The sequence below is a fragment of the Podarcis filfolensis genome (assembly GCF_964270895.1).
Source record: "Podarcis filfolensis genome assembly, chromosome: W".
NCBI lineage: Eukaryota > Metazoa > Chordata > Lepidosauria > Squamata > Lacertidae > Podarcis > Podarcis filfolensis.
The window spans coordinates 1,978,407-1,996,394 of record NC_139619.1 but is presented as its reverse complement, the minus strand read 5'-3'; the positions used below and the strand labels follow the sequence as shown (position 1 = coordinate 1,996,394).

General features: G+C 41.6%; 1 protein-coding gene across 2 annotated transcripts in view; it reads right to left on the bottom strand.

Annotated features, from left to right (window-relative positions):
- Nucleotides 1–17,988, bottom strand: part of LOC310753784 (putative helicase senataxin) — a 200,780-nt gene that overhangs the window by 162,551 nt on the left and 20,241 nt on the right. Inside the window, exon 2 of one of the 2 annotated variants that reach the window (XM_083595122.1) lies at nucleotides 2,175–2,352. In XM_083595122.1, the coding sequence (XP_083451248.1) occupies nucleotides 2,175–2,351 (177 nt within the window). In that variant the 5' untranslated portion in view covers nucleotide 2,352. Of the gene's footprint in view, nucleotides 1–2,174; nucleotides 2,353–17,988 lie in introns of those variants that run through there. The other variant, XM_083595124.1, reaches the window with a different exon arrangement.

Below are 17,988 nucleotides of genomic sequence, written 5' to 3'. Positions count from 1 at the left end.
CGGATCGGACACAGGTTAGAGCTCAACGTCAAGCCTACCAAGTGGCGACGGTGAAAAGGACCTTCTTCACTACCTCTGCTGCATCTGCAGAAAACAGCAGCAGGAGACTCTTTCAGGTGGTTGGCAATCTATTGAAACCACCTTCGTCACCGGGGCCTGGTAGGGACCCCAAGGTCTCCTGCAATGCTTTTGCTAAGTTTTTTGCAGATGAAGTCGCTCAGATTCGGAAGGAGGTAGACTCCACCGTGGGAGCAGGGCCAGGGCGGGAGAGTGCTGGAGTCCTGTCTAGTCATGTTATATGGGATCAATTCCAATCTGTTACCTCCGAGAATGTGGACAGGCTGCTTGGACGAGTGAAACCAACCACCTGACTCCTTTATCCTTGCCCATCCTCCCTAATAAAAGCGAGCCAGGAAGGGCTGGGCGATGGGCTCTGCAGGGTGGTGAATGCTTCTCTCTGTGAGGGAGCCTTCCCAGACCCACTGAAAGAGGCGGTCATTAAACTGCTTCTTAAAAAAACATCTTTAGGCCCAGTCAATATGGCCAACTATCGCCCAGTCTCAAATCTTCCATTCTTGGGCAAGGTGATTGAGCGAGTGGTTGCTGAACAACTCCAAGCATGCCTAGAGGATGCGAACCATTTGGATCCCTTCCAATCGGGATTCAGGCCTCATCATGGGACTGAAACTACCTTGATCGCGCTGGTCGATGATCTCCGGCGGGCTAGGGACAAAGGTGAGAGCTGTTTCCTAGTTCTGCTGGATCTCTCAGCCGCCTTTGTTACCATCGACCATAACATCCTTCTGGACCGTCTAGAGGGGCTGGGAGCTGGGGGCACTGTCATACAGTGGTTCTGCTCCTTTCTCCTGGGCTGTATCCAGAAAGTGGTGATGAACATGAATGTTCAGACCCTTGGGCTCTAACTTGTGGGGTGCCTCAGGGTTCCGTCCTCTCCCCCATGCTTTTTTATATCTATATGAAGCCGCTGAGAGATCATCAGGGGGTTTGGGCTGGGCGTATGCAGTATGCAGTTGATACCCAGCTCTACCTCTCTCTTAAATCAGAACCAGTGAAGGCGGTGAAGGTCCTGTGTGAGTGTCTGGAGGCGGTTGGAGGATGGATGGCGTCTAACAGATTAAGGTTGAATCCTGACAAGACAGAAGTACTGTTTGGAGTGGGCGGGCGGGTGGGGGGGACTCCCTGGTCCTGAATGGGTTAACTGTGCCCCTGAAGGACCAGGTGTGCAGCCTGGGAGTCATTTTGGACTCACAGCTGTCCATGGAGGCGCAGGTCAATTCTGTGTCCAGAAGGAGCGTCTCCACCCCCATCGTTCAGCCCGGACACTGAGATCCAACGCCAAGGGCCTTCTGGCGGTTCCCTCACTGCAAGAAGTGAGGTTACAGGGAACCAGGCAGAGGGCCTTCTCAGTAGAGGTGCCTGCCCTGTGGAACGCCCTCCCATCAGAGGTCAAGGAAAAGACATCTGAAGGCAGCTCTGTTTAGGGAAGTTTTTAATGTTTAATGCTGTATTGTGTTTTTAATATCCGATTGGGAGCTGCCCCGAGTGGCTGGGGAAACCCAGCCAGATGGGCGGGGTATAAATAATAAATTATTATTATTATTCTAAGTGAGCTGGAACTGCGCAGTGCTTACATTCCTAAGGGCACCTTTACAGATCCAATTTCTTACATATAAACCAGCTTTGTATCACTGGCCCATTTATCCAAGTATTGCCTGCTCTGCTTGACCATCAGCTCTCCAGGGGGCAGTCATGTGGGCTGTCTTTTTTTAATTGGAGATCTTATTTTAAGCCAGTTCTTAGGATCATACACCAGGGTGGCTACCACCCACTTTACAGCCCAAAGCAGATTTCAGCAGGCGGGAGGAAGGTAAGGAAGAGATTTGTTTGGCACCCCCAATATTTTGTTGTTGTTGCGGCTTCAAAGTGCTGCACATCACATAGGGGAGGGGGGAATGAGTCACCTGATGACATCACTGCGACTTCAGGTGAGCAACCCCACCAACCTCTACCACCAGCTGAATCAAGCTACCCACCCCTGAAGCTATCAAATAACTACTGGCCTTCTGCCTGCCCAAATCTGCTATGACTGTCTCTGTCATCAGCCAGCCCCAACACAGCCAGGATATAGTGGGCTATCAATCAAAGCAAATTACCTCATGGAAGGATGGCAACTCATCCTTTGCTTTATGGTACTCATCCACACACTCTATGCAGTAACAGAGGTCATTATTGGCTGAAGCAAATTCATTTGCAGGCAGTGTAGAGGAAGCATAACTTTTTAGCAGGTTGACGACTGAATCATCAGAGGTGCACCAACGACATGCACCCATTCTGCAGATAAACACAAAAATAAAAAAAGAGAAAGAGAAATAAGTATTTGTAATTATTTGAAAACACGAACACAGAAATGTTCTGAGTAAAGTTCAACAACATAGAAAGCTGCTTTATATCGAGCCACACAAAAGAACACAGATGAGCCTGACATATCAGGCCAATCACCCATCTAGTCCAGCACCCTGTTCTCAGTTGCCAACCAGATGTCTGTGGGAGACTGGCAAGCAACACCCAAGCACAACTGCACTCTCCCCTCCTGCTGTTTCCAGAAACTGGCATTCAGAAGTATTATTGCCTCCAACCATGGAGGCAGAGCATAGCTGTCATAGCTAGTAGTCATTGACGGCATTATGCTCCTTGAATTTGCCCAAACCTCTTTTAAAGCCATCTGATTTGGTGGCCATCATTGCCTCCTGTTGGATCGTTGTGCTCCATCTAACACAATATTGTCTGCACTGACTGGCACCAGCTCTCCAGGGTTTCCTACTGAGGACAACACCCAGCCCTACCTGGAGATACTGAGAACTGACTCTGGGACTGTTTAAATTCAAAGCAGATGGTCCACCACTGAGCTACAGCCCTTCCCAAGTTATCTCAGGGAGAAGCTCCCATACACAAACCCATACTTGTACATACAAGAACTACCAATATGGTTTACAACCATAATCCGTTCTGGAGGTCTGGTTGTAAACCAAAACAGGTTCCGGGTTTGACGTGGTTGTAATCCAAAATGGTTGTAATCCAAAGCCGTTGCAATAATAATAATAATAATAATAATAATAATAATAATAATAATAATTTATTTATACCCCGCCCATCTGGCTGGGTTTCCCCAGCCACTCTGGGCGGCTTCCAACAAAGTATTAAAATACAGTGGTCTGTTAAACATCAAAAGCTTCCCTAAAGAGGGCTGCCTTCAGATCTCTTCTAAAAGTCTGGTAGTTGTTTTTTTTGTTAACATCTTGTGGGAGGGCGTTCCACAGGGCGGGTACCACTACCGAGAAAATGAACAAGGAACCTGCCAATGCTTGAAGATAATATATGCACAACCCTCCTATGTTCCCAGGGGAAATTGGGAAGTCTCATACTATAGTTGCACCCAGGAAGATTGTTAACACTTTTTATTATTATTTCTCAAGGCCTTTGAAATGCAGTTTAGGGAAGTTTTAGAGTGAATGCATTAACAGCTATAGCTTCCTGTGGTTCAGTTGATGTCTTCCAGGTTTTTACATGTAGCAGTTTGATGGTTGTTAGCTCCCCAGTTTCCTTTTGGAGAGGAGAAGCAGTTTAGAAATTTGAAGTGATAAATAAATTCCACAAGATCACAAGAAATGGGATGCGCAAACTTCAGCTTTAGCTATGGATCCTTAATACGCAAACTGTTCTCTGCTTCTTGGATAGGCTTGTTTTAAGACAATTCAAAATTTCTCTCTAATAAAATATAAATATTTACCTCAAATACACATTAAAGCAGATAAAGGCTAGTGAAATTTTCACTTTCACTTTTCCCATGTTTGCATTTACTCTTGGCTTAATCACAGATAACTTTCTAGTGACGCCACCCTGTGTCACTTACTTCCTGTTCTTTGTAACCAAATAATAGTAATCATAATTTTATTATTTGTACTCTGCCCATCTGACTCGGTTTCCCCAGCCACTCTAGGCAGCTTCCTGCAGATAAAGAACACAATAAAACATCAAACATTCCCAAAAAACCCCACTACTTTCTTTATATTTATTTTACAGGCAAATATACTGCACAAATCAACTAGGTGGTGGACACATTTGTAAAGCAGCATAAAAGTACTTAGCACCTGGACAGAGATATGCAATAGTAGGACTGGGCGATATCTGGGTTTCAACCAGAGGACTCCTCTGCTGAGTGCCTGAGGGCCCCATTCCTGCCTCTCTCCACCTGGCCTAGAGCGGGGCCTGACAGGCCCATGAGGACTGCTGCTCAGCAGAGAGGACCTTTTTATAAAAAACTGTTTTTAAACTGTTTCGATTGCCGGAAGAAATATCAACAACCTCAGATATGCAGATGACACAACCTTGATGGCAGAAAGTGAGGAGGAACTAAAGAACCTTTTAATGAGGGTGAAAGAGGAGAGCGCAAAATATGGTCTGAAGCTCAACATCAAAAAAACGAAGATCATGGCCACTGGGCCCATCACCTCCTGGCAAATAGAAGGGGAAGAAATGGAAGCAGTGAGAGATTTCACTTTCTTGGGCTCCATGATCACTGCAGATGGTGACAGCAGTCACGAAATTAAAAGACGCCTGCTCCTTGGGAGAAAGGCGATGGCAAACCTAGACAGCATCTTAAAAAGCAGAGACATCACCTTGCCAACAAAGGTCCGTATAGTTAAAGCTCTGGTTTTCCCAGTAGTGATGTATGGAAGTGAGAACTGGACCATAAAGAAGGCTGATCACCACAGAATTGATGCTTTTGAATTCTGGTGCTGGAGGAGACTCTTGAGAGTCCCATGGACTGCAAGAAGATCAAACCTCTCCATTCTTAAGGAAATCAGCCCTGAGTGCTCACTAGAAGGACAGATCGTGAAGCTGAGGCTCCAAGACTTTGGCACCTCATGAGAAGAGAAGACTCCCTGGAAAAGACCCAGATGTTGGGAAAGATGGAGGGCACAAGGAGAAGGGGACGACAGAGGATGAGATGGTTGGACAGTGTTCTCGAAGCTACAAACATGAGTCTGACCAAACTGTGGGAGGCAGTGGAAGACAGGAGTGCCTGGTGTGCTCTGGTCCATGGGGTCACGAAGAGTCGGACACGACTAAACGACTAAACAACAACAACATAGAGATTCTGTATCTCCAGGCTCTCTGTCCAGTTTGGGGGGGGGGCCTAGAGTGTTTGTTCCTGGCGTTGGGCAATCAGGACAGATTAGGGATTCTGCTAGTTTACCACCCGCCTCACTGCCCAGCAGTCTCCCTGCCTGAGATGACAGAGTTGGTCTTGGAGGCAGTGTTGGGGACTCCCAGACTACTGGTTCTGGGAGACTTCAACATCCATGTTGAGACAGCTGGCTCTGGGGCAGCTCAGGACTTCATGGCTGCCATGACAACCATGGGGCTGTTCCAACATGTCACCGGCCCAACACACTCTGGACCTTGTTTTCTGGACTGGACAGGAAGAGGGTGATTTGAAGGTGGGGGACATTGACATCAGTCCCTTGTCATGGTCAGATCACTTCCTGTTGAGATTTAGGATGTCAGCACCTTTCCCCCTCCACAGAGGGGGATCTATTAGGAAGGTCCGCCCTCAGAGGCTGATGGATCCAGTGGGATTCCAAACAGGTCTGGGGGATTTTTCGGCTGATATGACTGGCGCCCCTGTCAAAGCCATTGTTCAGCCCAGACACTGAGGTCCAGCCCAGAGGGCCTTCTGGTGGTTCCCTCACTTGAAGAAGCCAAGTTACAGGGAACCAGGCAGAGGGCCTTCTCGGTAGTGGTGCCCGCCCTGTGGAATGCCCTCCCATCAGATGTCAAAGAGAAAAACAACTACCAGACTTTTAGAAGACATCTGAAGGCAGCCCTGTTTAGGGAAGCTTTTAATATCTGAAAGACTATTGTATTTTAATAGTTTGCTGGTGCCGCAATCCTCCCCAAGGGCCGATCTCTCTCTTTTTTTAATTAATTTACATCCATACACGATCTTAGGTACATGTACAGCCTTAAATAGTTATACCATTAAATATTGATTTAAACTTGTATTTGTACATACTCTTTTCTTATAATTTCTAACTAAACAAAAATAAACCAAAGTAAAAAATCCAATAAACTAAATTATATGAAAACAGACTTCAGTTCCGGCTGCTGCAGAGGAAAATGTCAGTGTGCTGAGTGTCGTCTGTGACACGGAGCCGGCGGAGAGGCTTTGAGGGCAGCGACAGAGCTCAGCGCACCCCCTCCCCAAAAAACCCCACAGGAGTGTGGGGACCCAAGGGTTCCTGCAGAGCAAGAATTCTCCCCCCCCCCCCCCGAGCACCCCCCGGCTGCTGTTTAGCACACGGGAGGAAAGGGGAAGAGGCTTGAGAACGCTCCAGGCAACAACGCAACCTCCTGCTGAAGCTACGATCCGTCACCAGAAGCAGCAGACCTTCCTAATTAGAGGTAAAAGCCAATAAAACAATTTAAAGGCGCAGTTAGACCATAAAACTTCAATTTGGCGAAACGGAAACAAAATAGGAAGTCAGTTTCCGATCTTTGCGGACAGGCTCTGCAAGGGAACTTTTTTGTGAATGGGACTCAGACCTTGTTTATTGCTATGGAGAATTGCTACAGCTAACTTTGACTGGAAGGATGGTTACATTCTAATGGCTTGCAACTTTAACTGTATCCAGTTACCCAGTGAGATATAAGTGAAAATCTACACAGCTGGAGGTTTAAGCAACTTTACAAAAAAATTTGGAAGAAGAAAGGGGGAAGTAAAGACAGGAAGCCTGCAGGGAACTCTTGCACATTTGGGGAGCAACCTCCAAAATAAAAGTAGAAAAGAGCCTGGAACAGCTTCCCAAGTACTCTAAAGTACCCCAAAAAGAAATGGGTAAAGGTACCCCTGCCCGTACGGGCCAGTCGTGTCCGACTCTAGGGTTGTGCGCCCATCTCACTTAAGATGCCGGGGGCCAGCGCTGTCCGGAGACACTTCCGGGTCACGTGGCCAGCGTGATGAAGCTGCAGCTGGTGAGCCAGCACCAGCGCAGCACACGGAAACGCCGTTTACCTTCCCGCTATATAGCGGTACCTATTTATCTACTTGCACTTTTTAGGGGTGCTTTCGAACTGCTAGGTGGGCAAGAGCTGGGACCGAAAGACGGGAGCTCACCCCGCCACGGAGATTCAAACCGCCGACCATACGATCGGCAAGTCCTAGGCACTGAGGTTTTACCCACAGCGCCACCCGTGTCCCTTTAAAAAGAAAAAAGAAAAAAGAAATGGGAGAGTTCTCCAAATAAGATTTGTTAATCAAAGCCTCAGCTGCTTGATAATTGGAACTTTAGTTGCCTGTGAATTTGCGATTTGGAAAACAAGACTACGGCCATGGGATTAAAAATAAGAACTAACTAAAAGGACCTACAAGTTATGGAAATATTGCAAACCACCACAATTTGAGAGACTATAAGTAGATAGGTATAATTTAAAGAATAATTTCTTCTCTGCTGGTTTTTTATTTGTTTTGTGCATGCCTTTTGTTCCAAGACAATATTGGAAATTGGACTGGGCTAATATATTTTTTAATTTCCCTCCCTTGTTCTTGGAATATTAACTGCCCCCCCCTTATTGTTAAATATTGTATTTACATATTCTATGTTACATGTTTTATTGAAAGTTTCCCCTTTTTTTCTTTTTCTTTTTATATCTTCCTTTGCTTAGGGGATAAAAGTGAATGTGAAAGTGTGACGGGGAGAGAGATAGCTGACAAAAGGGAAAGGGAAACCGGGAGAAAGCTGGGAGGGGGTGATAGCTGTACAGCCGAACAGATTCAGAGCTGGCAGGTGTGACCTTGAACAACTCATACAATACTTGGAACCAACAGATAAGAAATGTCGGGGCCAGACAGAATAACAACACGTAAAACAGCAGCTTCGGTTGCTGCTGCAGCTGCAAGATGGGCCAGTGTACAGGGCGATAATGGGGGAAAAGGCGACAAAGAACAGACAGACCCTTTTGCACTGCAGCTTTTAGAATTTAGGAAAGAGATGATGAAATCAATGCAAGAATTTACACAACAGGTCTGTAGTGACATGGAAAAATCTAATTTATCATTGAAGGAACAAGTACACAGAGATATTGAGAACTCAAACAAAGTTCTAAAAGAACAGTTTGGGATATTGGGAGATAAAGTTAGCAATTTGGAGACAAAAGTAGATAAATTAGAAAAATTAAGAGAGGAAGTCACAGAAGTAAGGGAGGAACAAAAAGGGATGTCAGGATTGGTACAAGGGGTTCAAGAGAAACAGAGTGATTTAGAAGATCAGGTTTTACTTCTGCAATTACAAGAACGGGACAGGACGGTCAGAATCAGAGGGCTACCAGACTCTGACTCTGAGCCAGTCCTAGAGACATATGTGACACAGACAATTTCAGAGTGGATGGGGGAAAGTAAAGATTGGCTGGATGGCTCAGTTGAAAGCTGTTTTGGAATTAAATCGTTTCAGAGCAGAAAACGGAAGCAGCCAGGAGACATTTTGTTAACATTAGTGACAAAAAAAGTGAAGGACACAATCCTTCAGAATAGATTTGAAAATGATCTCGTGGTTGCTGGACAGAAAGTAGGCATTTTTAGAGAAATTCCTCTGAAATTGAGATTCAGAACAACAAAATACCGGTTTTTGACAACGGCTCTTAGGCGAGCTGACATCAGATACAAATGGGAATTTCCTGAGGGTATCTCCTTTACATACATGAAGAGGAGATATAAACTGACATCAGAATTTCAGGCGAGAGAATTCCTGGATAAAAATAGGAGAGACTTAGACCCCAAACAAGACAGGGGAGACCCCCGATCTGAGCAAAAGAAAGCCTTGGAACAGGCTTTCAGGGAAAACAGATATTGTAACTGACTCTGGAAATGGCCAATCTTAAATTACTGAGTTGAAATGTTAACGGTTTAACGGTTTAAATTATGAAGCCAAACGACATTGCATTGAACATGTAATAGCAAAACAGAAATTGGATATAATGTGTCCCCAAGAGCCCCCAAGAGGGTCTTAATTAACAAAAAATTAGGTATGGATTTCATCTCATCAGATAAAACAAAAAAGAGAGGAGTTGTTTTTTATATTAATCCTGCACTTGAACCCAAATTGATTCAGGACGAAAAAGGCAGAATTTTAATAATACAAATTAAAATCCAGGGAGAGAAAGTGATATTGGTTGGTATTTACGCCCCTAATGATAAAAAAGCAATTTTTTTCAGAAAACTAGAAACAGAACTATTTGAATTTGCAGATCAAAAGATTATATTAATGGGAGACTTAAATGAAATGGAGTTCCAACTTTAGACAAAGACAGATCAGCCAGGAAAAAAGAGACCAAAGATGGTAAACTGCCAAAACCTTTTCTTGACATGACTCAAAATCTAAAGCTGATAGATATCTGGAGAATGAGACACATGTTTGATAGAGAGTATACTTTTTACAGCCATGTACATGACAGCAGCTCGAGAATAGACTCTGTATGGATTTCCAAAGAATTGGAAACAAGAGTCAAAAAAATTGAAATCAATCCCAGAACCTTTACAGACCATAATTCCCTGACTATGGAATTACAAAAAGAAAGCCAAATCTCTTTTAGATGGAGATTAAATGATGATTTATTAGATGATCACAAATTTGTTGAAAAAGCAAAAAAGACCTTGATGGATTATTTTGAAATAAATAGTCAAGGGCAAACAAAGTTACAGACGGTCTGGGATGCAAGCAAGGCTGTAATGAGAGGACTCTTTATACAACAAAACTCATTTAAAAGGAAATTGAGAGAGAAAAAGAAAAAGAAATATTAGAGGAAATTATGAAAAAGGAGAAACAGCTGCCAAACAAAGCAAATAAAGAGGCAGTAAAACAGGCAATCAAAACATTACAAACCCAATACTCAATGATTATAAACGAGGAAATCAGCTGGAAAATAAAAAAGTAAAACAAAAATATTTTGAGCATGCAAATAAACCGGGGAAGTTGTTAGCCTGGAAGTGAATACAAATGAACAAAGGAACTCCATAAATAAAATTAACATAAATGGCAGAATTACAGACAAGCTGAAGGAAATACGAGAAGGATTTCTTAAATATTCTTCTGAGCTGTATAGACAAGGGAAAGAAAAAAACATTTAAGATAGAAGAGTACATCAGAAATAGCAATATGCCATATTTAAAACAAGAACAAAGGAATATCCTTAACTCCCAGATAACAATGCAAGAACTACTTGAGGCAATAAAAAGCCCTAAAAATGGCAAGTCCCCAGGCCCAGATGGCTTTACGGCAAAATATTATAAGAAATTAAATGAACAATTAGCGAACCCATTGAAAGATGTCATGAATGAAATATTGAACACAGCTGAAATCCCAGAAACATGGAAACAGGCCTATATAACAGTAATTCCAAAACAAGACGCAGATTTACTGCAAATTAAAAACTATAGGCCTATCTCCTTGTTAAATAACGATTACAAATTGTTTGCAAATATTCTAGCTAACAGATTAAAAAAAAATTAAATGAATATATACATCAAGATCAAGCCGGGTTCTTAGCAGGAAAACAAATGAAGGAGAATATAAGGAATATTTTGAATATAATAGAATATTTGGAGGCTAAAAATGAAAAGAAAGTGGCAATGATGTATATAGACGCTGAAAAAGCCTTCGATAATGTATCTTGGAAGTTCATGATAAAGTTGTTAGAAGAAATCAGAAGCGGTCCTAAGTTTTTAAAAGCAATAGCAGCAATCTATTCAGAACAAAAAGCCAAACTAATTATAAATCAGGTGATAACGGATGATTGTAAGATCCAAAAAGGAACAAGACAAGGATGCCCATTGTCACTATTATTGTTTATTCTGGTTTTGGAAGTACTTGCCAAAAACGTAAGAGCAAATGAAGAGATTACAGGTGTAAAAACTGGGAAAAGTGAATTCAAGTTAAAAGCGTATGCAGATGACCTAGTGATAACAGTGGAAGAACCTAAAACTTTACTCCCTGAAGTAATAGAAAAAATTCAGAATTTTGGGGAAGTGGCAGAATTTAAGCTAAATAGGAAAAAAACTAAATTATTAGTTAAAAACATGAAAGAAGAAGAAAGAACTGAATTAGAACAAAACATTGAGATTGAAGTCCATAAAAAGGTTAAATGTTTAGGGATTTGGTTAACATCAAGAAATATAAACCTATCTAAAAATAACTATGAAAAAATTTGGCTTGAGGTAAAAAGAAATTTAGAAATATGGAGCAGAATGAATCTCTCAATGTTAGGAAAAATATTGGCGATTAAAATGAATGTGTTGCCAAAAATGCTATTTCTTTTTCAATCAATACCAGTCATCCTGAAAGATCAATGTTTTAAAAAATGGCAGAAAGAGATTTCAAGATTTATCTGAGGGGACAAAAGGCCAAGGATAAAACATAAAATACTTACAGATGTAAAAGATAGAGGCGGGTTTGCCCTCCCAGACCTTAAATTGTATTATGAATCTGCTTGTTTGGTATGGATCAGGGACTGGATGAGATTGGATAAGCAAGAGGCATTAGAACTAGAAGGACATGACAACAGATTCGGCTGGCATGCATACTTATGGTACGGGAAAGGGAAGGTTCATAGAAGTTTTTACAACCATATAATCAGGAAATCACTAATGAGAGTATGGGAGAGATACAAAGACTTATTGGAACAAAAGACCCCATGGTGGCTTTCACCACATGAAGCATTACTGCTCAAACCACTTGGAAAGAAAGGAAAATGGCTCACATATGCTGATTTATTAAAGGAACATGATGGAAAATGGAAATTAAGAGATTATGATGAGATCAAAGACCACTTTCAGAGTTGGTTGCATTATCGACAACTATATGAAACACATAAAGAAGACAGCAAGAAAGGATTTAGTTATACTAGATCTAGGTTTCAAACAGAAGTGATTGAAGGAAAATGAAACTACTGAAGGCCGCATACAGCATACTATTAGAATGGGAGACGAAAGATGAAGAGGTAAAATCAGTTATGATAAAATGGGCACAAGATGTAGGTCACAACATTATGATGGAAGATTGGGAAAAATTATGGAAAACTGACTTAAAATTTACAGTCTGTTCCCTATTGAAGGAGAATTGCATGAAGATGATGTACAGATGGTACACAACACCAGTGCAGTTAGGGGAAATGTACAAAACTAGTTCAAATATATGTTGGAAGTGTAAGGAAAAGGAGAGGACATTTTATCATATGTGGTGGGATTGTAAGGTAATTAAAACATTTTGGGAAATGATATACAATGAATTGAAGAAAATGTTCCATTTAACATTTGTTAAAAAACCCGAGGCATTTTTGTTGAGGATTGTAGGGAAAGACCTGCCAAAAAAGTTGAAAAACATCTTCATGTATGCGACAACGGCAGGAAGAGTTCTAATAGCACAAGGATGGAAGACTGAAGAAACCCCAACTAAAGAATCATGGCCAGAAAAATGGATGGACTAGGCAGAACTGGCCAAACTGACATACAAGCTACGGGACAAGGATAACTGTGACTTTAAAGATGAATGGGAACCCTCTACAAAGTATGTGAAGACACAACAAAGCGAACTGGACTCCTTGGCTGGTTTTGAATAAACATTCACAAACTTTTTATTGATAATAATCAGCTAAATAGTTTGAGGATTTATACAACTGTGTAACATGCAGAAAACAGCATTTTTAGAGAAATCAAAGACTGGAACTGAGGGAAGTTGGGGGGTGGGGGTGGGTGAGTTCTGTGGGGGGAGGTAGGGGAGGGAGAAAAATGGGGGGAATAAGGATGATATGTTTCTGGATAATATGTTTTGTTTTAATTTTGAATAAAAGTTATTAAAAAAAACAACAAAAAAACCCAGACTTCCCGTCATTTCCTGATGTAAGTTACATCTACGACACTGAATGTACTTATACTTTGGACTTCCGGAGGCGGCGCCAACGGCAATGGCGGTCTCCTTCTAGTTTGGAGGGGGAAGCTCCGCGGAAATCGGGTCTGTCCGCTACGGCGAAGCGGAGACCCTTGCGAAAATCACAGGCAGGAGAAGCCTGTGACCGTGGGACTCGGCGGGCACCTTTAGCGCCCCCCGGATTAGCGAAGGGACCCCGTAAGGGGCTCCGGAGCACAACGGGAGTTGGCGCGGTGCTGAGAGTCGATCGCTCTTTCCGTGGGGTGAAGCCACACAGCTGTTGCCGGAGAGCGCTGACCCTTTTCCTGTGACAATTCGGCTGCTAAACAACTACCCGTGAGTAGGTGAAGCTTAAGAAATTGGGACTAAAAGGAGAAAAAAGGGATTAATTTGGCACTGAAGCGGGAAGGTGTAAACAGGAAGTCCGCCTTCCGTTTCTGTACACAGATCAAAGCAAAGACTTTTTTAAGCTAAGACCCAGAGAGTGGTGTTTTAAAAGTTCTAAATCCGAACATCAAAGTAAAGAACTCCCCCCCCCCAGGCTGCAGGAGGGGGGGGGAGAGGCAAAAGTGACTTTCTTACTTACAAAGGGGGGAAAAAGAGACCATCATCTAACTCCTGGGAACGGACTGCCAAGTTCATTTGAACTGTTGTATTGAAAGTTGCACTACTTATAGACAATGTAATCTTTTAAAGGTGAACTCTGCAAAGGAGATACTTGTTAAAGGTCTTCTCTGGATTTGAAACTGTTGCTTGTTTTTCTTGAAGGGGACTTTGGAAAGTTGGAAAAGACTCTTTATTGTAACTTGAATGACTGTTACAGTGTCCCCCTAGAGGAACTTTGAAACTGCACACCCAGCTGGGGGATTTTTCCATTCTTAACTCTGGGGATTTTCCACGGTAAGATTTGACCATGGGATCGACCTTGATTCATAGACAAAAGTGTGATGACTGACCGGACAACAAGATCGGGCAAGGTTAGAGTGCAGCAGCCCAGTGCAGTATCCCAGCAACGTAGATCATCTGTTCCCGGCCCTCCTGTGACGCAGGGGGAAGATCTTGCACAAGCTGGGCCAAAAGGAATGGCTTCAGAAGGGGATTTCACTTCAGTGTTAAACAAAATTTATGAAAAATTGGAAGGCCTAAGTAGACAAGTTACTGAACAATCAACTAAAATAGATCGGAATACTGCTAGCATCAATCGTTTGGGACAGAAGGTGAATTCCAATACAGAATCTATTGAAAAATTACTGCAAGAATCTGCCTCTAATCGAAAAATAGCTGAGGAAGCAAAAGAAAAAGCAGTGGCTGTAGAGGAAGAAATAAAGCCGATGCGTAAACAGATTGGGGACCATCAGTCACTTCTGTCTATGATTGAACTGAGGGAGAAACAGACCAATCTGAGGATCAGGGCTGTACTGGATCTTGAAAAAGACAATCTAAGTGACTACCTGACACAGGAATTTGAAAAATTTAGGAATTTGGAGGTGGAGCAAGACTTTAAGATAGTAAGTGCGTTTAGGCTTGGAAAAGGAGGAGAAAGAACAGGGTGAGAGACTGTTTGGTTACCCTCCGGACGAAAGAAGAGAGAGACAAAATACTGAGTGCGCACTTCCAGAAGACTTTGGAAATAAACGATTCAAGAGTGGAGATTTTTAAGGACATTCCGAAACATCTATTGGATCTTAGAACCAACTACGGAGATCTGGTGGCCCTATTGAGAAGAAATAGAATTGTTTTTAGGTGGGAATTCCCCCAGGGATTATCTTTTACCTTTAAAGGGAAAAAGTTCAAAATAAGATCAGTGGAAGACAAGGGAAAATTTTTGAAAGACCACAAAGAAGACCTGCAAAAAGAAGTTCTAGAAGAGCTGAGAGCTTTAAAATCAGGAGTACTAGACATAGTACCACCACCCTCGGGATTGGACAAACTAGAAAAAGGGATACCACCGCTAGAAAAAGAAGAACTTTTGGGAGCAGTTGGAGGAAAGTAGAATAACTACACCATGTCTCTGCAATTATTAAGTTGGAACATTCATGGTTTTAACTCCCCGGAGAAGAGGAAGAAAGTCTTTCATTTATTGAAAAAGGAACAATTGGACTTAATTTGCTTACAGGAAACACATGTGATAAGGCTACACAGGAAAGTACTGATTAATAAAAGATTGGGCCAAGAGTTAATTTCATCAGATAAGGTTAAAAAGAGAGGAGTTGTTATCTACGCCAAAGAGAGCCTATCACCGAAATTTGTTTTTAAAGACGAACAAGGAAGATTTGTGGCAATTGAAATTCAAGCACAAGGAGAAAATTTTTTGATAGTAGGAGTTTATGCACCAAATGAGGGGAAATCTGAATTTTTTAAGAAATTGCATGAGACATTGTTGGACTATATGGATTACAACATTATTATGATGGGAGACATGAATGGAGTGGTATCTACAAATATGGACAAGTCGCAGAGACAGGTTGTAACTAAAGATGGCAGACTACTAAAAACTTTTTTTAACCTGACTGACAATATGGGCTTGATTGACATTTGGAGAACTAAGAACCCCTTAGGAAGAGAGGGTACATTCTTCTCTGAAGCCAAAATGACATGGACAAGAATTGACCAAATATGGATAACTAGAGGACTGGCACCTAAGACTCGAAAAGTGGAAATCTGCCCAAAAACTTGCTCCAACCATAATGCTGTGAAGATGGAGATGAAACTAACACCAATTAGTTTCCATCCTTCAGATGGAGGATGAATGACACCTTGTTTAGAGATCAAGAGGTTACCATGAAGGCCCAAAAAATCTTGAGAGACTATTTTGAGATAAATCTGAATACCACGGTTGAAAAAAGAGTAATCTGGGATGCAAGTAAAGCGGTCATGAGAGGGTTTCTCATGCAATAAAGAAGAGAATCCTAAATGAGAAAAAAGATAAAATCTTGGAAAAAATAAAAGAAGGAGAGAAGAAAATAAGAGCGAAACCAAAGTCGCAAGAGATTCTGAGAGAAATAAAGTTATATCAAGTACAATATATGAAAATGATAAACCAGGAAGTAGAATGGAAAATTAAACAGATGAGACAAAGGACATTTGAATCGGCTAATAAATGCGGGAAATTGTTAGCCTGGCAGATGAAAAAAAGACAAAAATTAAACACTATCACAAATTTGGATGTGGAAGGAAAGAACATACAGAATCCATTGGAGATGAGAAAGTGCTTCCAGAGATATTTTAAACAACTATATACACAAGGGCCACAGAAAGAGACTGATATAGACCAGTTTTTAAAAACAAACGGATTACAAAAAATCTCTCAAGAAAACAAGATAATGCTGAACCACAAAATTACACAACAGGAGGTAGAAGGTGCCATTCAGAATATGCAGTTGGGTAAATCTCCAGGGCCGGATGGCTTAACCTCAAAATACTATAGATTTTTGAAAGATTGGTTAATTCAGCCACTAAAGGAGGTTTGTAATGAAATTTTGGAGGGGGAAAAGGCGCCAGAGTCGTGGAAGGAAGCTTACATTACACTTATACCGAAAACTGAGTCTGAAAAGACACAACTTAAGAACTACCGCCCCATATCCCTGCTCAATGTGGATTACAAAATTTTTGCCGATATTTTGGCTAATAGATTAAAAAAGGTACTAGTTGAAGAGATACATAAGGACCAAGCTGGCTTTCTCCCAGGTAGACACTTGTCTGACAACACGAGGAATATAATTAACATTTTGGAGAAGCTGCAAGTGAACATCAATACCAAAGCAGTTTTAATTTTTATAGATGCGGAAAAAGCCTTTGACAATATTTCTTGGAATTTTATGAAGAAAAATCTTCAGGGAATGGGGGTGGGTCAAGGGTTTGAAAATGGTATAAGTGCAATTTACTCAGAACAAAAGGCTAAGTTAATAGTCAATAATGCGATGACAGAGGAATTTAAGATAGAGAAAGGGACACGACAAGGGTGCCCAATTTCCCCTTTAGTTTTTATTTCGGTCCTGGAGGTTCTCCTAAATATGATCAGAAGGGACCGTCTGATTAAAGGTATTCAGGTCGGAGCCAAACAATACAAATTGAAAGCTTTTGCAGATGACCTAGTTTTGACGTTACAGGAGCCAGAATCTAGTACGAAAAGAGTATTAGAATTGATTCAAGAATTTGGTCATGTGGCAGGATTTAAGTTGAATAAGTTAAAAACCAAAGTTTTAGAGAAAAATTTTACACCAATTGAGAAGGAGAGGTTTCAGAAGGAGACAGGTTTAACATTAGTTAAGAAAGTAAAATACTTGGGGGTTAATATGACTGCTAAGAATTTAAATTTATTTAAAGATAATTATGAGAAATGTTGGACAGAAGTGAAAAAAGATTTGGAAATATGGTCAAATTTGAAGCTTTCCTTGTTGGGTCGAATTGCAGCTATAAAGATGAATGTATTGCCAAAAATGTTATTTCTGTTTCAGTCATTGCAAATTCTGGACAAGATGGACTGTTTCAAGAAGTGGCAGAAAGATATTTCTAGATTTGTCTGGCAGGGCAAGAAGCCCAGAATAAAATTTAAAATACTAACTGACGCAAAGGAAAGAGGTGGATTTGCCCTGCCAGACTTTAAACTTTACTATGAATCAGCAGCATTCTGCTGGTTGAAAGACTGGCTGCTTCTTGAGAACACAGACATTTTGGATCTAGAAGGTTTCAACAATGTTTTTGGGTGGCATGCATATTTGTGGTACGACAAGGTTAAAGCACATAAAGCATTTAAAAACCATATTGTCAGGAAAGCATTGTTTAATGTCTGGATAAGATACAAAGACTTATTGGAAAATAAAACCCCAAGGTGGTTGTCACCAATGGAAGCCAAGGCTCAGAAAAAGCTCAATATGGAGGCCAAATGGCCGAAATATTGGGAAATATTGGAACAAGATGGAGACAAATTGAAATTGCAGAGTTTTGAGAAATTAAAAGATAAAATGCGAGACTGGCTGCATTATTATCA